Source organism: Amphiura filiformis, chromosome 11 (genome assembly GCF_039555335.1).
Source record: "Amphiura filiformis chromosome 11, Afil_fr2py, whole genome shotgun sequence".
Classification (NCBI taxonomy): domain Eukaryota; kingdom Metazoa; phylum Echinodermata; class Ophiuroidea; order Amphilepidida; family Amphiuridae; genus Amphiura; species Amphiura filiformis.
Genome location: NC_092638.1, coordinates 5,557,406 through 5,579,719, shown reverse-complemented (window position 1 = coordinate 5,579,719; position 22,314 = coordinate 5,557,406). Strand labels below are relative to the sequence as shown.

At 37.0% G+C, this 22,314-nt stretch overlaps 1 protein-coding gene across 1 annotated transcript; it reads right to left on the bottom strand.

Moving 5' to 3' along the window:
• Positions 1 to 622: 622 nt before the first annotated feature.
• On the bottom strand, positions 623 to 21,982 carry LOC140164634 (uncharacterized). Its single transcript, XM_072187972.1, has 15 exons — positions 21,735 to 21,982; positions 21,106 to 21,272; positions 19,684 to 20,460; positions 18,861 to 18,949; positions 17,805 to 17,878; positions 12,959 to 13,734; positions 11,944 to 12,083; positions 11,354 to 11,453; positions 9,384 to 9,496; positions 7,926 to 8,078; positions 5,939 to 6,043; positions 5,427 to 5,549; positions 4,219 to 4,341; positions 3,052 to 3,223; positions 623 to 1,929 (listed from the first exon to the last, which is right to left on the bottom strand). Exons 2-15 carry the CDS (start codon positions 21,260 to 21,262, stop codon positions 1,799 to 1,801), a joined length of 3,033 nt encoding a protein of 1,010 aa, XP_072044073.1. The 5' UTR covers positions 21,263 to 21,272; positions 21,735 to 21,982; the 3' UTR covers positions 623 to 1,798.
• Positions 21,983 to 22,314: the final 332 nt, after the last annotated feature.

The window sequence follows — 22,314 nt, the reverse complement described above, 5'->3', positions numbered from 1 at the left end:
GCTTTAAAATCTTCCAGTTTTTGCTAAATATTATACAGGGATGACTATTTATAACTTATATAGCAAGTTAAGTCTACATAGCCTTAGGACAACCAGTAATTTCTACACAAAACCCCCAAATCAAGAATGCATGCTATGGTTTACATGTATTTGAATGCATATTCGACCTCTCTCTGCGCAGTGGTAGAGACATTTTGGATACAGCATAAAGCCGAATAGCTGTTAAAACGCGTTTTGAGGGATATATCGATTATTTCAGAACATGCAAGTATTGCCAATAATTTGTGTACATTCACTTCTATAATATACATTTCAAATGAGTGCTCACAAATGTTCTAAATTTTTAGAAGGACCAATGGAATGGTACCAAGATTTTCAAACGCCGTTTACTAAGAACAGCAATTTTGCGTATTCGGCACTCTGCCGTGTTCATAACGACATGATAAAGCGCTGTTGATTATTCAATTTTTTTAAAGGGACAATGAAAGGTAAAGTTAAAGTTGCACTTTTTTTTAAATATAATATTATACTGATGGAATCAAACCAATTAAAAAGTGATGGTTATGAATGAGGTTATTAACTTTGCATCAGTTATTTTTCGGGTATTGTAAAAAATCTCAAACTATCCTCAAGATATTCTTTGGTTTCAAAAGCAGACTATTTAGATTAAGCATTTCTGATTGGTTAATTACATTATTATACTGATCTGAGTGGCCAATCACATTACATGTAAGATAAAAAGTAACCCTCTGAGAACTACTGGTTTTCTTACAACATTTTTGATTGGTTAATTACATTATGAATTATATTGATCTGAGTGACCAATCACATTACATGTAAGATAAAAAGTAACCCTCTGAGAACTACTGGCTTTCTTACATCATTTTTGATTGGTTAATTACATTATATATTGATCTGAGTGACCAATCACATAACATGTAAGATAAAACATAACTCTCTGAGAACCACTGGCTTTCTTACATCGTTTCTGATTGGTTAATTACATTATATATTGATCTGAGTAACCAATTAAAATACAGCTTCTAACTACTTTTGCTCAACTCCTCTTCAACCCTGCTGCTGATTGGCTCAATAAATCATAATACTCTTCTTGCAACCAATCGGCAGGTAGTACTAATAGGGTGTGTCTCAATACGGCTCAGAGTGACCATTTAAACAATCATATAAACAAACAATCAGTTGGTAGTAGGGTAATCTCATTGCCCACTCTCTCACTGTGTCTTATTAAGGCCATTCTTTATTAAATAATGCAGGAAGGAGGTGGCCTATATATGCTAAGACAATACAAGAAACAATTAATATATGCAAAGATTGGAAAAATTATTTATTTCCAATCCTCGGTTTTGTCTTGCATTGTCTTACATCCTGCTGAAGGTGAAGCTTAGACCACCCTCTTTCTTCATTGTGTACAATACGTATACATATGTCATACTACATTAATTTGTGTCATCCTCTTTTTCAATTTTTAAGTCAGAACATGAAAACAAAACATGTTCTTTGTGGGGGTATATCACATTATAGTGTACTGTAAGTTTGTTATTTTTTTCTTGGGTACGCAGTCTGTATATATATATCCAGGATATGTATGTATATGTATCATCTCCAAGTCTGTTAATCATGATCAGTGGTGGCAGTGAGGGGGAAGGGGGCACAAGGAGATATTCCGTCCCAAGCTTGGGCTTTCCCCCAGTTAGAACAAAAAATATATATGAATATTCTACTACTTCGGTAAAAGTTGTCAAATAGTGGGCACATTCTTCAGATTATGCACCACTAATCATGATAATAGAACTTCTTTTTTGTATTCATTCAGGAGAGAAGTAGCCTCATCATGTTGTAATTCTACGTATTGCACCTCACTAAACAGGTAATTCAGTTCTCGCTCACCTTCTGGCAGCTTGAAATTGGCTGAAATTATAAGAAACACATAAACAGTGATGTCAGATAGTGTCTGTAGCTAGGGGCACGGAGAGAGGGGTGGTTCAGGCCTTGCTGTCTAGATTTTAAAGGCGAGTGGTCAATCACTCGCTAGCATGATGCTAGGCGAATGGTCAAATCCTTGTCAAATCACTCTCTATGTCTGAAAGATCATTCATACCAATATGAAACACTTACGCATTGTTGACACCCTATCTTTTCAGGGATTACGCCTAATTTATTACGATAAATTGAATACATTGAAAGTGCTCAGTAAAAATTGAATGTACATTAGACTTAACTTTGGGTGATTTGCAGAGAGCGATATGGCGAGTGGAAAATCGCTCACTAGAAATTGAGTTTGGGCAAGCGGTGGTGAGCGAGAGCGATTGCTTGTCTCAAACAGCAAGGCATGGTGGATGATAATGATGGCAATAATGATAATAGGCAGGCAGAAGGGGGGGGGGGGTGGTTGATGGATCCCCTCTAAATTTTCCAAAAACCCTAAGAGAAGAAAAAATAAAACAAGAATTGTCCTAGGCATCTTCCTCTTTTGCTCTTTCACCACTAAAATAGGATGATATTGCAAGATTTTGTGCACTTTGCATGCACAGGCCCAGCAAATTCACAGTTGAACTTTATTATGGGCTACAATAGTCTAAAATTGTGAAATTTTCATGTCCTTTGCGCGTAAATCTCAACATAAGTCCAGTCCAAAATATGCTTGCCTCTCATAAATTTTAATGCTTCCGCGAGCACTGACAATGATATTGCTTTGGTCAGGGGTCCTCAACTTAATCACCTAAAAGTGCCACTTTAAAATGTTGAGAATTCTAAAGAGCCACTATATCCATGAGTGGAGGGATTGACTAATGGGTGACCTTCAACTTGAAAAAAGTTTTGAAGATCAGGTCAATAAAAATGACAATTGGGGACTCTTTTTGTACAGTGAATCAATGAGGAAGCATTTGAAGTTATGCACTCTAAAGCCTTGCATTTGCAGACTTGCATTTGCAGATGATCTTATTAATACCCTCCTCGAATGGTTCAAAATTTAACACAATATTCATTTTGGCCAATCGGCAGGTAGATCTCATGGGGTTATAGTCTTACCTTTCATTTTCTTCACTTCTTCATCTGGTATATCTCTCTTCTGCTGATTCAGCATCTGTTTTTCGCATCGTTCTTCATAAGTCTTCCGAGAAGGGACAACAACGATAGCTTTGCAGAAGTAGTCTTCAAAGTGTCCAATTTTGCGCCTTCTTGCAGATGGGTACAGGTTGGTCTAAAAAAGGGATGAAAATTTTAGAAATATAATAAAGAAAATGTACCATCAATACTGTAAAGATTTGCCTATGGTGCATATGGGCTCCCTTGACTAGAATTTTAGGCACAAACTAAAAGCGCCCTCCCGTAAAAACCCCACCAGCAAGTTTGGACATAGACCCTTAATTCTTTGAATTTTCAGAGGAGGGAGCTCTAAATTTGTAAGCAGAATTTACTACCCACAGGAAAAGGAGCCCTTGTGCATCATTAGGGGAATCTTTACGGTATGTGATAAAACCATTGCTTAATGGCAGGAATTGAAGACCAATGTGGGGTGGGGTGGGTCAGTGTGCGCCTGTAAATGAGAGCACACACAAGACGTTCAAATTTTAAGACACAATTTTATGTGTTTCACTGTCACATGCATTCAGTTTAAAGTCACAATTGACCATATTTTTTTAGCTTCAAAATGGCAATTTTTTTGTACACTTCATGGGCATTTGTTTTTCCCCGGTAAGGGAGCAACACATACTCCATTCACTATGCTTCACAGATTTTACACCAACCTCACAGAATTAGAAAAGGAGAACTGGGACTCGACCGCCATCTTAATAAATGCATGGAGCAAATAATTGGGGGAATTCGGTTTCCCACGGAATGCGCTCGAGACATTCATTGTCTCACTTGATGCGACCTGCATGCGATACCAAAATGGTAAAGATGAGATGCAGAATTGATTTCGTTTGTCTCCGCGCACCATCAACAAGGTCAAGGACCCAAATACCCCCCATTTTCTCTCCATATCTGACAGCGCGATTGTACATGGCGGTATAGGGAGTCCCGGTTCTCCTTCTCTAATTCTGTGACCAACCTCCATCTCCCAAATGTCAAAAAGAAATCAATGCCACTGACACACTGACTAAAATGTGAAATATCTGATTTTTGATGACTGCTTATTGATCTAGCAAATCACCAATATAGTTCCTGTAATCAAGCAAGCTGAGCTAGCCTTACCTGATCTAGAATGTAGTTATGTCTTGTCTGTGAGGCAATTTCCAACAATTTATTGTAGCATTCAGTTGCAGGCTCTATCAACTTCTGAAAACGCCCCGAGTAGTCACGACCTAGGTCTGCGATCTGAAATGGCAGAAGGGAAAATATAATGGTAAACTGATTTGGATATGTGGCTCCTGGGTTTTTCTATCAGCAGTAAGTTTGTGCCAAAATTCCTTCCCATAAGGCAATAGGTATATTGCATAGGAATAGATACAGCTTAGGAGATTAATCTACCTTTGTTATGAAATATGCATATCACACACATTGCATTGTGGGAAAACTTTTGGTACAAATTGACTTCCAAATGAAAAACCCCAAATCTTGCATGAAATTTACTGCTAATTGCTCTCTATGATTTACCCATGGCAAATAGTATCAGTTCCAAATCTTTTGAGCAAGAATAATTCAGGCCTGGATATTTGATTGTCTATCAGAAATTAGCAGTATCTGACTGCTTATAAAGTGATTTGAAAAACTAATAAAATGTGTTTCATTTCTGAAACAACAAACTATTTTTTTAGCTCTAGGGTAATTTAATCTGCAATTTTTCATGAAATCTCACTGGACTCTGTGGGTTTCTTTATCTCAGCTGTCTTCCTGACACCTCAATCTTACAGAATGTGTAACTTTTCAAGGGCTGAGAACCTATCAGGTTAAGAAAATTATGTTTGAGAAGGACCCTCTTTGTACAGTGAGTCAATGAACAAGCATTTACATTTATTCAGGGTGTATCAAAATGATCAATATCCAGTTAGCTTGGTCAAGAGTGCAACATTACATCCACCTAATTTGTGGATTTAATGTAATAAAAGATTAACTTGTATTGTCATTTCTATAGGATCGAATGTTGAATTTGGAAGAAGCAGGCATTTCATTTAAAGCTGATGGGTACCAATTATTTTGATACAACTTTTTGCATGCTAGCCTTAGGCTTCAACATAAAAAGTCCCAAGTTGTGAGATATGTTCTCAAAATATCAAGAGTTATCTCAACAGCCTCTGAACCAATACTAGGCTTGTTTGTACTTGTTTTAATGCATTTTTCATGCCGATTCCAAATATAGTCATGCAAATGTACAAATCTGAAATTTTTGATTTTTCAAAAAAAAAAAAGAAACTTGCAGTCTGCAGTCAACACCTGTGTAGAGAGAATTAATATTCACTTACCCGCATATCCTCAATGAGTTGATTTGTTCCTAGGATGACATACTGTTTGTGTGGGTTCTCTTTACAGTGCTTCTTAGCCCATGTCGTCTTGCCACTTCCAGACAAACCAATCATCATCAGTACCTAACATCAGTGAGAATATAAATGTGTTCAAAACAAAGTGTATGTGCAGGCCCCATGGGCACTCAACCTCAGAAGTGATAGGTGTGCCAACTGGCCTCAAGAAGTAAGGTCTATATCAGTAATCAATGTTGCTTAAAAAGGAGGGGTCTTTGGGTAGAAAAGTTTTTGAAAAAAGGGGTCATTGAGTAGAAGAATTTGAAAAAGGGGGAGGGATCATCTGGAAGAAAATTTGTGGGAAATTTTGCCAAATTTGCTGAAATAAGGTAATTTGAAAGTTTCTACATTATTTTAAGACATTTTGATGATGAAATGCTAGAAATAATAAAAAGGGGGTTATCAAGTAGCCACACCTTAAAAAGGGTCATCTGGTAAAGCTTTTAAATAATTACCTCACAATCTTCCTTTGTTGCTGGCGGTTGAGGCCCCAAGACACAGTGCTTTTCGGGCAAGTTGCGCAGGAAAGTAAAACCTTCCTTGGCTGGAAATGAAGGCTTCTACAATAAATAAAGAAATGTTATAGAATACAGATAATCATGTTATCAATAATGGCATTGCCAGCAATAACAAAAACAACAAATATTGTACAGATGGAATCAAACAAATTGAAAAGTGGCAATTAGGAATGAAGTTAATGACTTTGCATCAGTTATTTGTTGAGTATAAGCTTATTCAATAATTCAGAACAGGATGCATTGTGGGTAAAATCTTGGATGCAAAATGGGATATATTAACACAATTCTCCCATAGACAACTGTGGAAATGAACTTGGACTGATTGGGAATTCCTGTGATTTTATTTTTCATTTACAACACTGACACTTCTAAGGTAGGTTCAAATGATTTTTGTTTGTTATATGAAAGTTTATTGGAGGACAATCAGACACAACAGTTGGTAACAAAATGTTGTAAAAAATACAAAGTTCATCACCATTGGAATACTGTGTGAGCTGGATTGCAATATCCAACCAGATTTGTACCCATAATGCACTCTGCTGAATTACCAAACTCGCTATTTGTGAAAAATCTAAACAATTTGCTTTGAATATATTCCTTTAGCAAAGGAAATTGTTTAAATTTTTCACAATACCCAACAAATGATGCGCAGTCATTAACCTCCAATTGATGCAAATTTATGCAAAATATTATGGTATATACAAAATCAATTTGAATATATTCACGTATCATGCCTTACTCTGCAAAAATGAATATTTAATAAATTATCCCGATATGGCTGTCCACAATAGTGAACCAAAATAACATTATTTTATTATTATTGTTCAAATGATTAATGTTCGTTCATACTATTATTATCTTTAAAGTAAATACAGTAAATGTTCATTTGACATGCGTAACAAGCATGTACACAATCGTCATTGACTTTTTGACCTTTTGCATGCACAACAGGGTTTCTTATGTCCTGTATGCTCATGTTGTGCATGTGCATCACGATCAGTACAATCATGATCACAGCACAAACCAGAACTCTGAACATTTGTGATACCAATTAAATTTAGGGGTGTAGAAGTGTGTGTATGATCATGCAACATGACTCGTTGTCTGCTTCACACACTGTCGTATCTCAAAAGGCTGCCTTTTGTGATTTTTTTTATAATTGTCATCTAACCACAGAGGAGAGAGAAAACAGAGGCTGTACCACTAGTCAAAGTCTCAGCATCACCCAATAATGAGGGCCGATTGTTCCATGAAATGCGACAGGCGAGACTGCTACGCAATTTCTGCGTATTTTCACGGTATATCGCGTAATCGCGAAAGCATGCAATGCTCTATCGCGTATACGCAAAGGCACGCAGCACTGGCGTGATTGTTAGACACGGCACGATCGAACAATTGGCCCTCATGAATATGCGAGAAATCACACTATACAATACACAGGGACTTTGACTGTTGATACATGGTCTGTAGTAGTCTGTGCATCTAACTATGATGAGATACACTGTCTTTAAAATCAACTTGATACATTAATTTTGAGGTATAATCACAATATTTAAACATCATGTCCATTCATAAAAGAAAGAAGCATGCTGAAATATAAAATAACAATATGAAATACAACAATGATTATAAAAATCACACATTAAGGCAGCCTTTTGAGATATGACAGTATGTGATGCAGACAAAAATGTGTGTGTATTCACATTTACAGTGCATGGATATATTTCACAGGGGTGTGAGAGGCCACAGACCAAAAAAGAGGAAAATTAATAAAAACGCTGAAAGCGTAAAATCAGGGTAAAAATGACAAATATGGGCTGAAAATAAAAGAAAATACGTACATTTTGACAAAAAAAGAGGAAATCAGCTGAAAAGAGGAACTCTCACACCCCTGATTCATTAACAAACAAAAGAACTGTCTCACCTTTTGTCCTAGATTGACCTCCACAGCAGCATTTTTCATCAATACGTGTGGATACAAGGCATGTCCTTGGAGATCACCCTTGATGGTGTGAGCTAACCCCAAATCCTCACCATTCTTGGCATAGGAGATGATGGGAACTTTTCCAGTAAAGTCCTGATAAAGAAAAGTAAACATGGAGAGAAAACTCATGAAAATGTAGAATTTTTGAGATTCAAATTTGTTTCATTACAAAATGAAGTCTAGTTGTTAAAGATGATTATAAAGATGTGGGTTAGGTCCGTGACACATCAAGCCCAAAACAGGGCTAGTCCCACCCTAATGAGAAATGATAATTTTGTTCCCTTCCGCCATCCTGGTAATCTATGCACCTGATTAAGTTGAATCGTAGCAGATCATTAACATAGTTTTGAGTTTTGTTGTTGAAGTTGTTATGCTTTTGCTTGCATATTTTTTAACACAGAGACGTAAAATGAGGCTGTATATGACAAGAATTCAGAGGTTTTAAAAGTGATAGAAATTGGGATCCTGTTACTAGGACAGTTAGGAGTCAGTTCATTTTCAAGAGGAATTCAAGCTTGTTCAATTTTTTGATAAAAACACAAATTTACTGACAGGGCCTGTATTTGTACAGTCACGCATCAAACTGGAGTCACTACTAACTCCCATCATGCATTATTTCACTTCTCGGATTGTCATCTGGCAACTTAGTGTGACAAACAATAAAAACAAATGGGTCATTCAATTTGAAATTCACACTCACCCTGTGGAAGATTTAGCTCATGCCTTTAACAGATCTCAAAGCAGTATGAGTTTCAAATAGAATTGGCCATTGGGTAACCTATAGATATAGGTACAGCCATAATACAGGGGAGTATTGGTTTGAAAAGAATTAACCCTCACCAATTCCATTTGAAAAACATACACTATCTGTGAAATACTTTCTTTTATCCTTTAGTTGATAAGAATTCTGAAATCTCATTGGTCAAACACCACTTGACTTGGATGAAAATCTGTATTACCTGCATACTCCTCATTAAAATACAGGCAGGTAATATTTCCCGCATCACCTGCGTAGTCCTAACACTCGCACGTGTCTGCGTAACATGACTTGTGCGATATCCTAACACTTGCACGCGTACTTCACGCACGGCATGGCTGCACTGTTAAAAAGCAAGGAAGAACTGGCCTACTTAGTAAACTAAATTCCTTCAGCAAAATTTACGAACAAGTCGGAAGATAATAAAATTCATGTTCACTAAAGGATAAAATTGTTATCCCCTGTTTGTTCACGAAATAAAGGAAAATATCTACAGTCTGATGCCATATTCCATCGGCTTCATGGAATATGGCATCAGACTGTAGATATTTTTCCATACTTCATGAACAAACAAGGGTAACTAATAATATCTTCCACAGGGGTATGGCATATATTTTAGATGGAACATCTCAATTTCTTACCACATATGATGTGATGACATCTCCTTTTCCAAATTTCTTGCCATACGTTCTAAACACTTCCCAACATGACTTTTGGGCTGTACCACCATAGCCATATGATAGTTTGTCAACACCTGAAACAAACAAATAAATAAATAAATACATAAATAATATCTAAGACATCCAGAATTCAAATCTATTTAGAATTTGAATTCAAATTCTAAATGTTAATTAGTTAGGGAGTGGGCATTCTCTGAAATTTAAACTTTTGCTATAGATTTTCATACTAGACTATTATGCACATTATAATTATAAAGAAGTCGCAGCCAATCCCTGGACCAAATAAAGCACATTAGAAATGTACTTTATCTGTACTTTATGGGTACTTTAACTGTACTTTCTGGGTAATTAGTACATATAAAGTGTACTTTAAATGTGCTTATTTTTCATATCCTGGAAAAACTGTGTACTTTAAAGGTACTTTAAATGTGCTTTATGTGACTTTAATTATACTTTATGAATATTTTGATAAATATGGGAAATTTTTTATGCATTAACTATACTTTATTTGGACTTAGTTTTTTCCCAGTGTCAGTGAGTATACTTTAATTGTGCTTATTTTGGACTTAACCAAATTTTGAAGATCAGTGTGTACTTTAAATATACTTTATCAGTACTTTATGTATACTTTACCTGGATTGGTTTTCTCCGGTATTGTCAGCAATGTAAGAGTACTTAAAATGTACTTTAAATGTACTTTATTGTGGACATCATGGATATATGATGTTTACATGTACAAGTCACATGACTACATTCTTCTAGATTTGAAAAAATACCAACGACCATCTTGTGCTAAGGTTGTATAATGCAATGGATGTATAAAACTGTTCATATTTATATAAAATGAGGGACTTAATGAACTTACAAATACAGGCTTGATTACAGGAGATAGTTACTGGTAATGTATGCTTGCATGTGAACATAATTGTGTTACCAATACTTTGATATAAAGCTCCATAAATGTGGTAAGCTTATAATTATAAGTAAGCTTATAATTATAAGCTTAACTGTATGCTTCAGTATGCTTTAAATGTACTTTTCTAGTCATTGTGCTTTATTTGTACTTTAAAGGTACTTTATCGTCGTTCCAAATGTCGCACATTGGAATGTTGTTTAGAAAGCATATTTAAAGCACAGTGCTTTAAATATGCTTCTTTTGTATAAAGTACAATTAAAGTACAGTACTTTAAATGTGCTTTTTTCAGTATGCTTTAAATGTACTTTTCTGGTCATTGTGCTTTATTTGTACTTTAAATGTACTTTAACGTCGTTCCAAATGTCGCACATTGGAATGTTGTTTAGAAAGCATATTTAAAGTACAGTGCTTTAAATATGCTTGTTTTGGTCCAGGGATGAGTGATAGAAAAATCCCTAGTGATCTCACACCAGTAGCGTTTAGTAGAGGCTAGCAATTTTTCTAGAAAGTTGCCTTGAAATCAAGTGATTGTGATTTGATGTTACCGCCAGTAGCGTAGCCAGGATTTTAGTGTGAGGGGGCAAAGCCAAATTTTCGTCCTAATTTGTCAATATCTAGCCATTTTATCCCTGAAAAATTTCAGGTCTCCCCTGGCTACTGCATGCAAGCAACTACCAATCAATAAATTGCAATCACTTTTCAACTCAATTTACAAAAGTGGTTGGAAAAAATGTTACACAAATTATTGCTACACAATCATTGCGATTGCTTAACTGAACCAAACATATAAAACAACCCTCAAAGCACAAAGCAACTGCAAGTTAAAAGTATTCCAAGTAATGCGATTGTGTTGTCATGAAAACAAAACTTCTTTCCTCCTTTCTTCTTTCCTCCTTCCTTCCCCAGTGTTTAGGGTTAAGCTTGTAAAGAAGGTCAGAGTATTGAGTCTTGAGTTCATTTACACAAGTAAGCTAGGCTTGTTCTAGAAGGAAATGAACTGTCCAGGTGATCTTACCTAATTGTAAGCTTGAGTCGGCAGTAGACCATCCAACACGCACAACATGTAAATGTCCACTTCCATGGGTGTGATGGGAAGCATCAAGTTCTTCTGTTACCTATTCACAAAACAATATGTACTTATTAAATATATACAAATGCTTGAAGGCACTGGCAATGGTTAGCAAAAGAGCTAACAAATCATCACACATTTGATTTTTTGCATTTTGCTATAAGTACAGCTTAGGTAGGACTTGTGTGCTTAATTATAACACACTCAGTTAATGATAACCCCTTAACAGATTTATTTTGCCACAAACAAGCCCTGAATAAGGATTTAGTGCAATGTTGCACCACATTTGACTCCATTAACAAGTTTTAAGCAACATAGGACCCCCTAAAACAGGTTAACATGCTCAACTACCTTAAAACACACACCAATGTTTCTTGCAATTCAATGTTTGAAGACCCCAAAATGCAAAAACGTAGTTCTTTTACAAAAATCACACCTTTTCCGACATTTTTTCCGATCACACGTGCATACGCTAATATAGCAGAGTACCCACCGGGATATTTGACCAATAAGATGTTTTACTCATGTTCACATACCTTGACCTCAAAGCAGACTTTGCCAGACCTCACTCCATGAGTTGCTTTCACTCCTGCCCACATATAGACAAAACCTCCCTCATTCAACGGTGTAGCAGAGAACCCATCTCGAGATATCGTCACTTGAAGATCACATGTGTCTAAGTAGAGAAAAAGGCATAAAATGTTGAATTCAATTATTGATGTTTGTGCGATTCATTAAAATTATAAAACAAACAAAAACTGAGACTGAATCATCGTGATGCATCAATTACTGTTCAAAATCAAATCCCTACTCAACAAAGTTGGTAAGTTGGTGATTTACTCCATTACCGATAATAGTGTATGCCATCTCCTTTTCTGGATACAGCACAATGCAATTAATTCTGTCTACGGGGGTATCAACTGCAGACAACAAGTTTCAAATATGTCTACAAAAAAAATTCAAAAATTTCAGAATTGTACATTTTCATGACCTTATTAAGAATCAGCATGTAAAATGCATTAAAATGAGTACAAACAAGCCTAGTATTGGTTCAGAGGCTCAAAAGATAGCTCTCGATATTTTGAGAAAATATTTCAAAACTTGAACTTTTTATATTGAAGGCTATGACACGAAGAGCATTAAACCAATATCTGACATTTTTCTGAAGGTACAGGAAAAGGGCATAACTTAACTCAAAGGTGTAATTAAATTAAGATGCTAATTAGATTAAATTGGAGGAATGTTTGTCTGTGAAACATAAATTCTCAGCTACTCCATCTAAAGTTCATCAGAAGAGATAGCACAGCAGTACTTGATGAAAAGAAAAGAAAAGAAGGGAAGAAAGCAAGCAAGCAGGCAAGCAAGAAATAAAGAGAGAAAGGGAGGAAGGAAGGAGGAGAGGGAGGGAGGGGAAGGGAGGGAGGGGAGGGGGAGGAGGAAAGAGGAAAAGAAAGAAATCAAGAGTGAAGGAAAGACAACGAAAGAGAAGGAAAGAAAACAAGAAACAAAAAGTATTAGAAACAAAGAAGCAAAGAAAAAACATATACTTACAGTCACTCAATTTGCACTTCTTATTTGATTGTACTCTCTTTGATGTTCCTTTCAAAGGTACCTCTGCTCCAGGAGACACTTGAGGCCCTGTTCCACATATCTCTACACAAGCTTCTGTAGCCTCTGATGATCCCTTGGCTCTAGCTCCTGGTGGAAGATGTACTTCTTCTGATCTGTGTTGGTAGACTCCCACACATGCTTCTTGTTCTGTTATACCTGCCAGTACATTGGGTCTACTAACTAATTGTGGTGTAAACTCTGAAGATCCCTTAACCTTAGGTCTAGCTCCTGGTGGGAGATGCACCTCTTCTGACCTGTGTTGATAGACTCCCACAGATGCTTCTTCTTCTTCCAGTACATCAGGTATACTATCTTTTGGTGGCATACACAATGAACAGGTACCAATTTGTTCCATTTCCTCTGAATAGAGTCCAACAGATTCTTCTTGTTCTGTTACACCCACATTGGGTCTACTCACTAATGGTGGCATACATGTGCCCATGTGTTCCATTTTCTTTGAGCGGATACCAACAGTCTCTTCCTTGTCCCTTCTTCTAGTACGATTACTTCTTTCTCTACGTGGAAGAGGTTCCTGTGCAGCAGCGGTCTCACCCCAACTTAAAGCCCAAGTATATTCAGATGTTGAGAGTTCATCAGTGGTATCAGATGGTGAATCAGTCCATTCAGGGTGCTGGGAAAGCTCAAATGATTCTTGCCGATCTTCGGAAGTAGTTTCATGAGTTGATTGGCGATTGTCATCAAAAACAACTGTCTCTCTGAAAATATTTACAACAATAGCACATGTTGATTCATAATCTCAATAGTGAATGGTTAAGATAAAGGTATTGTACTGGTGTTCCATGGGCAGTGGTTTAGTCCTACAGATTTTCTGTGAAATCATGTGCGTCTATGCATCCTGGACCCCTTACTGTTTGTTTTGGACCTCTTCATTTACAAGTTGAAAGTGACCAACGGGTCTGATCAAAACTGCATGGACCCCTAAATTTTATGATGCACAGAAGCTTTTATCATGTAATTCATTGCTGAGTTGCTCATAATTTTTTTTGTCATTGTCGATACAAAAAAGGAACCAATTATGACACTGAAAACTTAAGAAATCGTCCAAATAATGCGTTCAAAAATCATGAAAATAATCGGTCAATACAACATTGGACAATGACAAAGCAATAACAATAACATCAATCTTGACAAGTTACCACGTATTCAGGCTGATTGTGCATGCGGACCCTTTAGATTCTCACTGGACCCCTTAAATTTGGGTTTTGCAAAGTTTTAAAGGATCCGGAAAAAATAAACTGGACCCTAAACTGCATGCAAATCAGCTAGCTAAATTGGGCACATTAACACTTGGATGTAAACTAGTTCAGTTGTCAGAATCACATGCAATTGAATTAACTGGACATAGGGCTAATCCAGGTGAAATCCACACACACCTTATGGTCATGTTTTTTATGTTGGGCACCAGTTACGTTGCATGTGTATTTTTCAAACAAATCACATGCTTTTACAGGTTTGGTACTATAACTTCAAAAGTTTACATTAGAACCCAATAAAAGTATATATTCTGAGAGCATATACTCAGACGATTTCAGAAACCATACAATGGGAGTAATTATACAGGGTGACCCATATAATATACAGGGTGTAACAAGAAAATAAGAATGAAAATATTAATTCAGTTAGGGGTGTCACCCCTCGACATACATTGATAATGTAAAGTTTTGACACATGTTTAATATAGTTAACTTAATTGCCCACCTAGCCATATGGAACTTTTAGCGGTCAAGTACTTCAATTATGTAGATACAGGGTGGTCAAAAATCTGTCAATATTTATATAAATTTCTTTAAAACACCCCTTATCTGGCACTGGAGATGCAAATTTTCATGATTGAGGCATGTAACTAGATGTACAATAAGCTCAACAATCCAGTTTTGAAAGTTAAAAGAGAATTTGACAAAGCGTTTTCGTAAAAAATGGACTTTTTGGATCAAAATTGAGCATGAGGCGCTTTTCAGATTTGTCGCAAACTTTCTATGTTTTACTAGTTTTTAGTTTACTGAAGTAAAGAGGATCACAACCAAGGTCTGCTTAAGAAATTTGAGCCTTTTATCATGTTTCGTTTGTCTGTAGCATCCTTTTGAATGTTGCCTACATTAAATCCCTATGAAATACATAGAGGTCAACAAACTTTATTAATGTAGCAACAAGTAATTAGTAATTTTTAATTGTCTAATTAACAAATACTGAGGCAATGAATGCTAAACATGATATCACTTGGCTGAGATCAAGTACAGAAACAAGTAGAAATCCATCAATAATGTTTATTGAAGATCATGTGGCGGAGGATTGCCATTGTACAGCATTGTGATCCTCCACCACATGATCCTCCACCACATGAGCCACCCCTGACTAATTAGACTTAACGAGTTACAGAAATTAGTACAAATGAAAATCATTAATTTTTGTTTCAGAAATTGAAAGACCGATGTCTAAGGAAAAAAATAGTACTAAACAAGCTCATAATAAATCTATACTAATAAAATAATGAGCTCTGTCTGTCTGTCTATCCGGCTATGCATTTCGCAGCGCTTCGACGCATCGTTCCGATATTTTGGATATAGATAGGTATCGGGCAATCCACGTTTATGGGGTGGTTTGAAAGGTCATCGGAGGTCAAGGTCAAAGGTCAAATTTTAAACTTTGTCCGATCGGGCCCAAATTTGGTGGGTGGAATCCTTGATACAAGGGGAATATAATGCATAAACTAAAATCGAGGTCAACCGAGGTCAAAGGTCATTATGGAGGGGTCAAACTTCAAACTTTGTCTGATGGGGCTCAAATTTGGTGGGTGGAATCCTTGATACGAGGGGAATATATGCCCGAAATAAAATTGAGGTCAAGCGAGGTCAAAGGTCATTATGGAGGGGTCAAATTTCAAACTTTGTCCGATCTGGCTCAAACTTGGTGGGTGGAATCCTTGATACGAAGGGATTACATGCCCGAAATAAAATTGAGGTCAACCGAGGTGAAAGGTCAGTACGGAGGGGTCAAATTTCAAACTTTGTCCCGATCGGGCTCAAATTTGGTGGGTGGAATCCTTGATACGAGGGGAACATATGGCGAAATAAAATTGAGGTCAAGCGAGGTCAAAGGTCATTACGGAGGGGTCAAATTTCAAACTTTGTCCGATCGGGCTCAAACTTGGTAGGTGGAATCCTTGATACGAGGGGATTACATGCCCGAGATACAATTGAGGTCAACCAAGGTCAAATGTCATTATGGAGGGGTCAAATTTCAAGCTTTGTCCGATCAGGCCCAAACTTGGTTGGTGGAATCCTTGATACGATTACGAGGGGAATACATGCCAGAAATAAAATTGAGGTCAACCGAGGTCAAAGGTCATCACATAGGGTTCAAATTTCAAAGGTCATCCAGGAGCTACATTTTAAACTTCATCTGATTTGGCTTAAACTTGGTGAAAGTAATTCTCCATATCATGGGAGCACTATCACGGCTACAGGTGCTCTCACAGCTACAGGTACACTAGTATCAAATAAACAAGCTACATGCATGTTAACACGTCTTGATGAGTAAGAATGCAACAGAGCCACCCTTTTTAGGTGCCCAGTATAAAAAACATGACCTTATCACAAGTCATTACCTTAATCTCATACAGGAGTGTAGATTTCAAATGGAGTCAGCCATTCAGGTAAAACCATTTTTGAAATACACGCTCCCTGTGTAGAAGATTGAGGTCATGTCTTCCATAGGGCAGGGGTAGGTTTAACCCCCGATCGGGGGTGAATGACCCCCTAAATTAAAAAAAATATTAATTTTTCACCCTCTATATTGGGAATATGTGCAACCTCGGGGGTGAACTCTGACCCTCTACTTTTGGACCTTACTCCTACCCCTGACTACACTGCAAAATATTTTTCACCCCCGAGATTTAATTTTCACCCATGTATTTGGATTTTCTGCAAGCTTGGGAGTGAAAAACACAGGACAATAACCCCGACTTTCGGGCCTTAATGCTACCCCTGCCATAGGGGGTGTATGGATGTTAGCTGGAAAAGCCCATTGTATGAGGTCATAATCTCAAAATGATGAAATGCTAAGATTGTTTTGGAACACATGAAATTAGAGAACAAATGTATTTCTCCTCCCAATTCCAGAAAAATACACTGCTAATACTTGGGGATTACAAAAAATACCCAGTTAAGTGTTAAGCAAAAAACACATGAGTAATATTAATTATTTAGTTGGAACTAATGGCAACAAAAGTCAAATTTTAAATATCTGGTCAATTTTAGAAATAGTGGCCACAAACATGCATTTTTAGGGCGTTTATTTTTAATATGCTGCGGCAAAGTCTAATATCAGTCTACGTACTCTAATTTTGAGCAAACTAATTTTCTGTTTTATTTTATAACAATTATCAAAAATTACACATAATTACTATAATTGAAGACCGAATTAAAAAGGCTAGTTTGCGTCTGACGTCAAGTCAAAGGCACAGCATGACTGGTTACTGATCTGTGCAGTACAGCATTTTTGGTCTGGTTGACAGGATGTCATGCGCAAACTAGTCTCTTTCAATCATAAGAGTAATATTTTGGCCTATACTCAAGATTCTGAATGCTAATAAGACTTGTGTCAAGTCTTTGAATTGTGTTACTGCAATTGTAACAAACATGCAAAATCGCATGATATTTGGCCCTTATTTCCAAATATCACCCAAATAGTAAACTAAATCATACATTTTCATTTGGGCACACATTTATCATCAAAGCAAACAAACAAACAAACAAGAAGAGCTTACCTTTCAGCATATTCATTGTCAACCCTTTCTTGATTATCATACTTCTCTTTTATAACCATCTCTTCATTTGATACCTGTTTTATAACCAAAGTATTTCAAAAGAGGTGTTAAGGAGGCCATCTTCATCAGAGTCAACTAACCATCACTCAACGGTGACAGGGGCCCGGCAGCGGCGTAGCTGGGATTTTTTCCAGAGGGGGGGGGGGGGGCAAGCCTGTATGGGGCGGGGCTCAAATCCACCAAATTTCCTTGCACTGGGGGGCAAATAGACAATTTTATAGACAGGCTTATTGATAATAATAGTATGCTATTGCATATCGTATGGATTCCCCATCTCTCTGCACTCCTCTCCCTCTCTCTCCTCTCTTTTTTCCTCTCTCTCCTTCCTTTTCCTCTTTTTTCCTTGCACTAGGGGGCGGGGGCCCAAATAGGCAATTTTTGCCAGGGGGAAATCGCCCCCCTGCAGCTACGCCACTGGGCCCGGCTGATACCAGTTACCAAGAGTCTACGACCAAGTGTTGGGGTCGATCAAGTGTCCAAATGGTCATTGATCCCAAACTTGGCTTGCAAGTCTCCCGATGAGGGTCGAAGTTACGACCAAAAATTTAAGGTATGTCTAATCTTGTGTTGAGATCAAAAGTTTGAAATCATAAATTAAAATCAATATGTATTATCTTATGGGGCATTATTATACATGTGCTTGCTTCTCATATCAAAAATGCTGGAGCATCAGCACTCAAAATTGTTTTAACGGCAGGCCTGAATGTAATATTATTTTTTAATTGCTACCATTAAACATAACCCAAGTTCACACTTATTCTGTATGGCAAGAATTTACTCTAGTTGTGTAATTGGTCAAGAAATTGACTATTCCAGTTAATCTTCCACACAGGAGGTGTGGATTTTAAATCTACACCCAAGTGTGGGGGAGTACGGACATGTCTTCCATAGTATGGATTTCAACTGGAATAACCAAATAGTACAATAGCTGCAACCTACCTTAGGTAAAAAACAACAACAACCAAAAACACCTTGAATCAAAACTTTTATTCTTACCAATGGCAATATCTGATGCTCTTGAGGAAAGTTCTCTTCCTCCCACTGTCTGATGAGGTCCATCTCACAGCCTTCATAGTCTTGACATTCTGAAGATATATTATAAAGAAAACAAATTGTTATAGTTTGAATCTTGATAGATGAAACTTCATCATGACTAAAATCAGTTAAATCACCACTACTACTTGTAAGAATTCTTTTGTCAGACATTGTATCGCCAGAAATCTTTATAAGCTTTTGTTTGTTTTTACTTTAGCTGTGAATTTCAAAACAGTGAACTTCAAACCCCACAAATATATTTGTGACCACAGGCTTTAATATGTACCATAATGGTGGTAGACACAAAATTTATATAAACTGAAAAGCTGTTCCAGAACTTTACAGCAAAATCATAACAAATTACAGTACATGTACCATCTGACATCTGGTGATAGGCCCATAGCGTGTACCGATGGATAATAATGTGCACTATTTCCCCGATATAAACCATGTAGTATTTGTTACACCTCACTATGACCCTGGGGATGAGGTTGTATGGAAATAGTCCAATAGCACTTGTGATGATAGGAATTGGCCAATTGGTGAATTGGCAAAATTAGTTCATGAATATTTATGGGGTGTAATAACAGCAACTTCTAGGCATTGTGATTTTACTTTTTGTTTGATTATAAATGGTACTTTTTCATTTCAAGAATGAAAAAAAAAAAGATTTTTGTTTTGTGTTTATGCTATCATGTCATAAAGAATAGGTAGGTTTTAATTTCCCAACTGGTATTTGCCACCATGATAATATTTACTGGTCAATCCCACCTGTTTGTATTACCTTTTTCTAGTAGCCTCACAATATCATCAATAGTTGGTCTTTCCTGACGCTCAGCCTCCCAACACTGCAACATCAATCGTCTCAAGAAACCTGGACAACTTTCTGGAATATTTGGTTGCTTCTTTGCATCTCTTACAAGAAGCTGTAGCCCATCTAACTCTGCAAATGGAAGCTTTCTTGTGCAAATTTCAAGTACCACCATTCCAAAAGCATAGATATCTGACGGTTTTGAGAACGCTTTCGATGCCAGCATTTCAGGTGCCATCCATCTTGCACTTCCTTTCAAATGTGATGTCTTTACCGTGATCGATGCTTCAGTTGCCCGTGCAATTCCAAAGTCACAAATTTTTACCAGACAGTCTTGATAAAGAAGACAATTTAGGGATTTGATGTCGCGGTGTAGCACATTGTTGTTGTGAAGGAATTTGATCCCTGATGCTATGTCTTTGACCCATTTCTGAACTACAAACAAGGGAATGGTATCATCTGGACTTTGTCTCAAACACGCATACAAGGCTCCTCTTGGAGCAAGTTCAGTGACAACCAAATGCTCTCTCTCATGTTTTATATAGGCAAGGAATTGAATTATATTAGGATGCGGTTTATCTTTGAACATCGTAAGGATCTTGATCTCCTCCTCATTGAGGTCACTGAATATACATTTAACAGCGACTTCTTTGTGGCCATGGTACGGTTGGAGGAGGCGTGCTTGATATACTTTGGAAGTAGCCCCAGAGCCCAAACATTTGCCAAAATCAAGGTTGGAGTACTTCAGTTCTGTAAGTAAGAAACGTAGTATTGCAAAAAAATTAACAAAATTTGAACACAAGAAATGAGCTACATTTGCATCACTTTTAACTTTAACAGTTAAGTTTGCTTTTTAATATCACTTCAATTCTTTATGATAAAGTGCTCATAACTCGATCACACCTCCTGCTGTTGTTCCCATTAATATGTTCATTTTGATTTCTTGTTGTACTCATATCACAGACTTAAAACCAGAGAACCAAGACTTGACCGCCATCTTGATATACACATCCATGGGTCAAAAAATTGGGAGTATTTGTGTTTGCACCCGGAACTATAAACAGTGCTTGTGCGTGATATTAGACACGCTTCATGGCGCGACCCACTGACTGCTTCAAAGGAGCGACGCAATGTGTTATAGTGTGATGAACCCCTTGTGGACAATCCCTGGACATAAACTAAACTTACATCTGTAAGTTTAATCATGCTCTTTTTCTAAACATAGTACATACTAATTTATAGGTACCTCAAGTAAATATAGTAATGGCAAAATGAGGGTGGAACTTTAATTTTTGCAAAGGATTTATAATGTTGAAGTGGAAAACAAGTTTGTTTTTGCCTTGCCTATGATATTATGTTCAGGACTTGTATCCTCTGCTAGTAAAACTGAATTACCTGTATCACCACTAGCCATGATGTCACCTCCTTGATGCTGTGTCACATGACTTGGATTCTCAGATCTCAAAGTCCTTGGTATAGTCTCTTTATCATCTGTGCTCTGTAAGCTGAATCTAGCAAATACATCATCAATTGACTGCTCATTGGATGCCATGTTATATGTACTGCAACAAAAGAAATGAAATACAGATATTATTTAATGGTACATATGCAGAGATAGTCAGTAAACAAAATGTTTGCAAACCTGCTCCATGAACTAATCAATTTGATATGAAAATATATATCAATTTCGTGATACACTGTAAAAGTAGAAATTTTTGCGCTTCATTATTTTTGCACTTTTCGCGTTCCAAGCTGCTATCGTGAAAATAACAATGCGTGAATATATTCCTTTTGTGTATACTATAGGCCAATGTACGGAAACTTAGAATCGCAAATTTAAAAACAATTGGCAAAACGCGAATACAATGAATAGGCTAGAGACTTCTACTTCTACTTATGTGAATTCTGGGTAGACCATACATGGTATCACGCCCAGCGGTGCAACTTCACATCCGGTGCAGAACAGACAAAATCACAAAATCACTCCCACCACCGATGATGATGATAAAAATCACAAAACTCACGACGATGGGTGCAAAATTATATACAGTGAAGACTTGATGCAGGACTAGTTGAGTGTCGCAGTCGCTGGAACAACTGAGCCCATGTACAGCTCAGATTGATCACTGGAAACCAGCTGCTAGATCTTAGTTTTGAACATTTGGCTTGATGTTGAATTCACTATTAGAAGCAGGGAGTTTGTTCCATACTGGTATGGTTGCTGGGAAGTAGCTGTTCTTGTATACTTCTGTTCTTGCTCTGAGACCATTGCATTCAAAATCTAGTCGGATTCGCTCAAGCATGACACTGTGTATCTAGCAATTGAAGATCAGAAGTTAACACAGCCGATCACAACGGGCGATCGCATCAAAATATTGCTAAAATTAGGTATCACAGGCAAACTTTAGTTTAAAGGAGTATTTCGTGATCCTAGCATCCTCTATTTATGTCATTTTTCATTAGATATCCACAACAAAAACCTATTCCCAAAATTTCAGTTGATTCCGATTTTGCGTTCGCGAGTTATGCATGATTATGTGTATTACACTGCTTCATAGACAATGCGTTGTAATTTTGTTCTGGTGCACTAGAACGAAATTCAAA

What these genes read in the sequence shown, in the direction of transcription:
- LOC140164634 (XM_072187972.1), bottom strand. Translation starts at nt 21,262, where the DNA reads ATGGCATCCAATGAGCAGTCAATTGATGATGTATTTGCTAGATTCAGC. An exon ending in ATGTCATCACATCATATGTG is followed by an intron (nt 8,079 to 9,383) that starts GTAAGAAATTGA and finishes TTTCTTTATCAG; the next exon opens with GACTTTACTGGAAAAGTTCC. An exon ending in AGAAGTGAAGAAAATGAAAG is followed by an intron (nt 1,930 to 3,051) that starts GTAAGACTATAA and finishes TTATAATTTCAG; the next exon opens with CCAATTTCAAGCTGCCAGAA.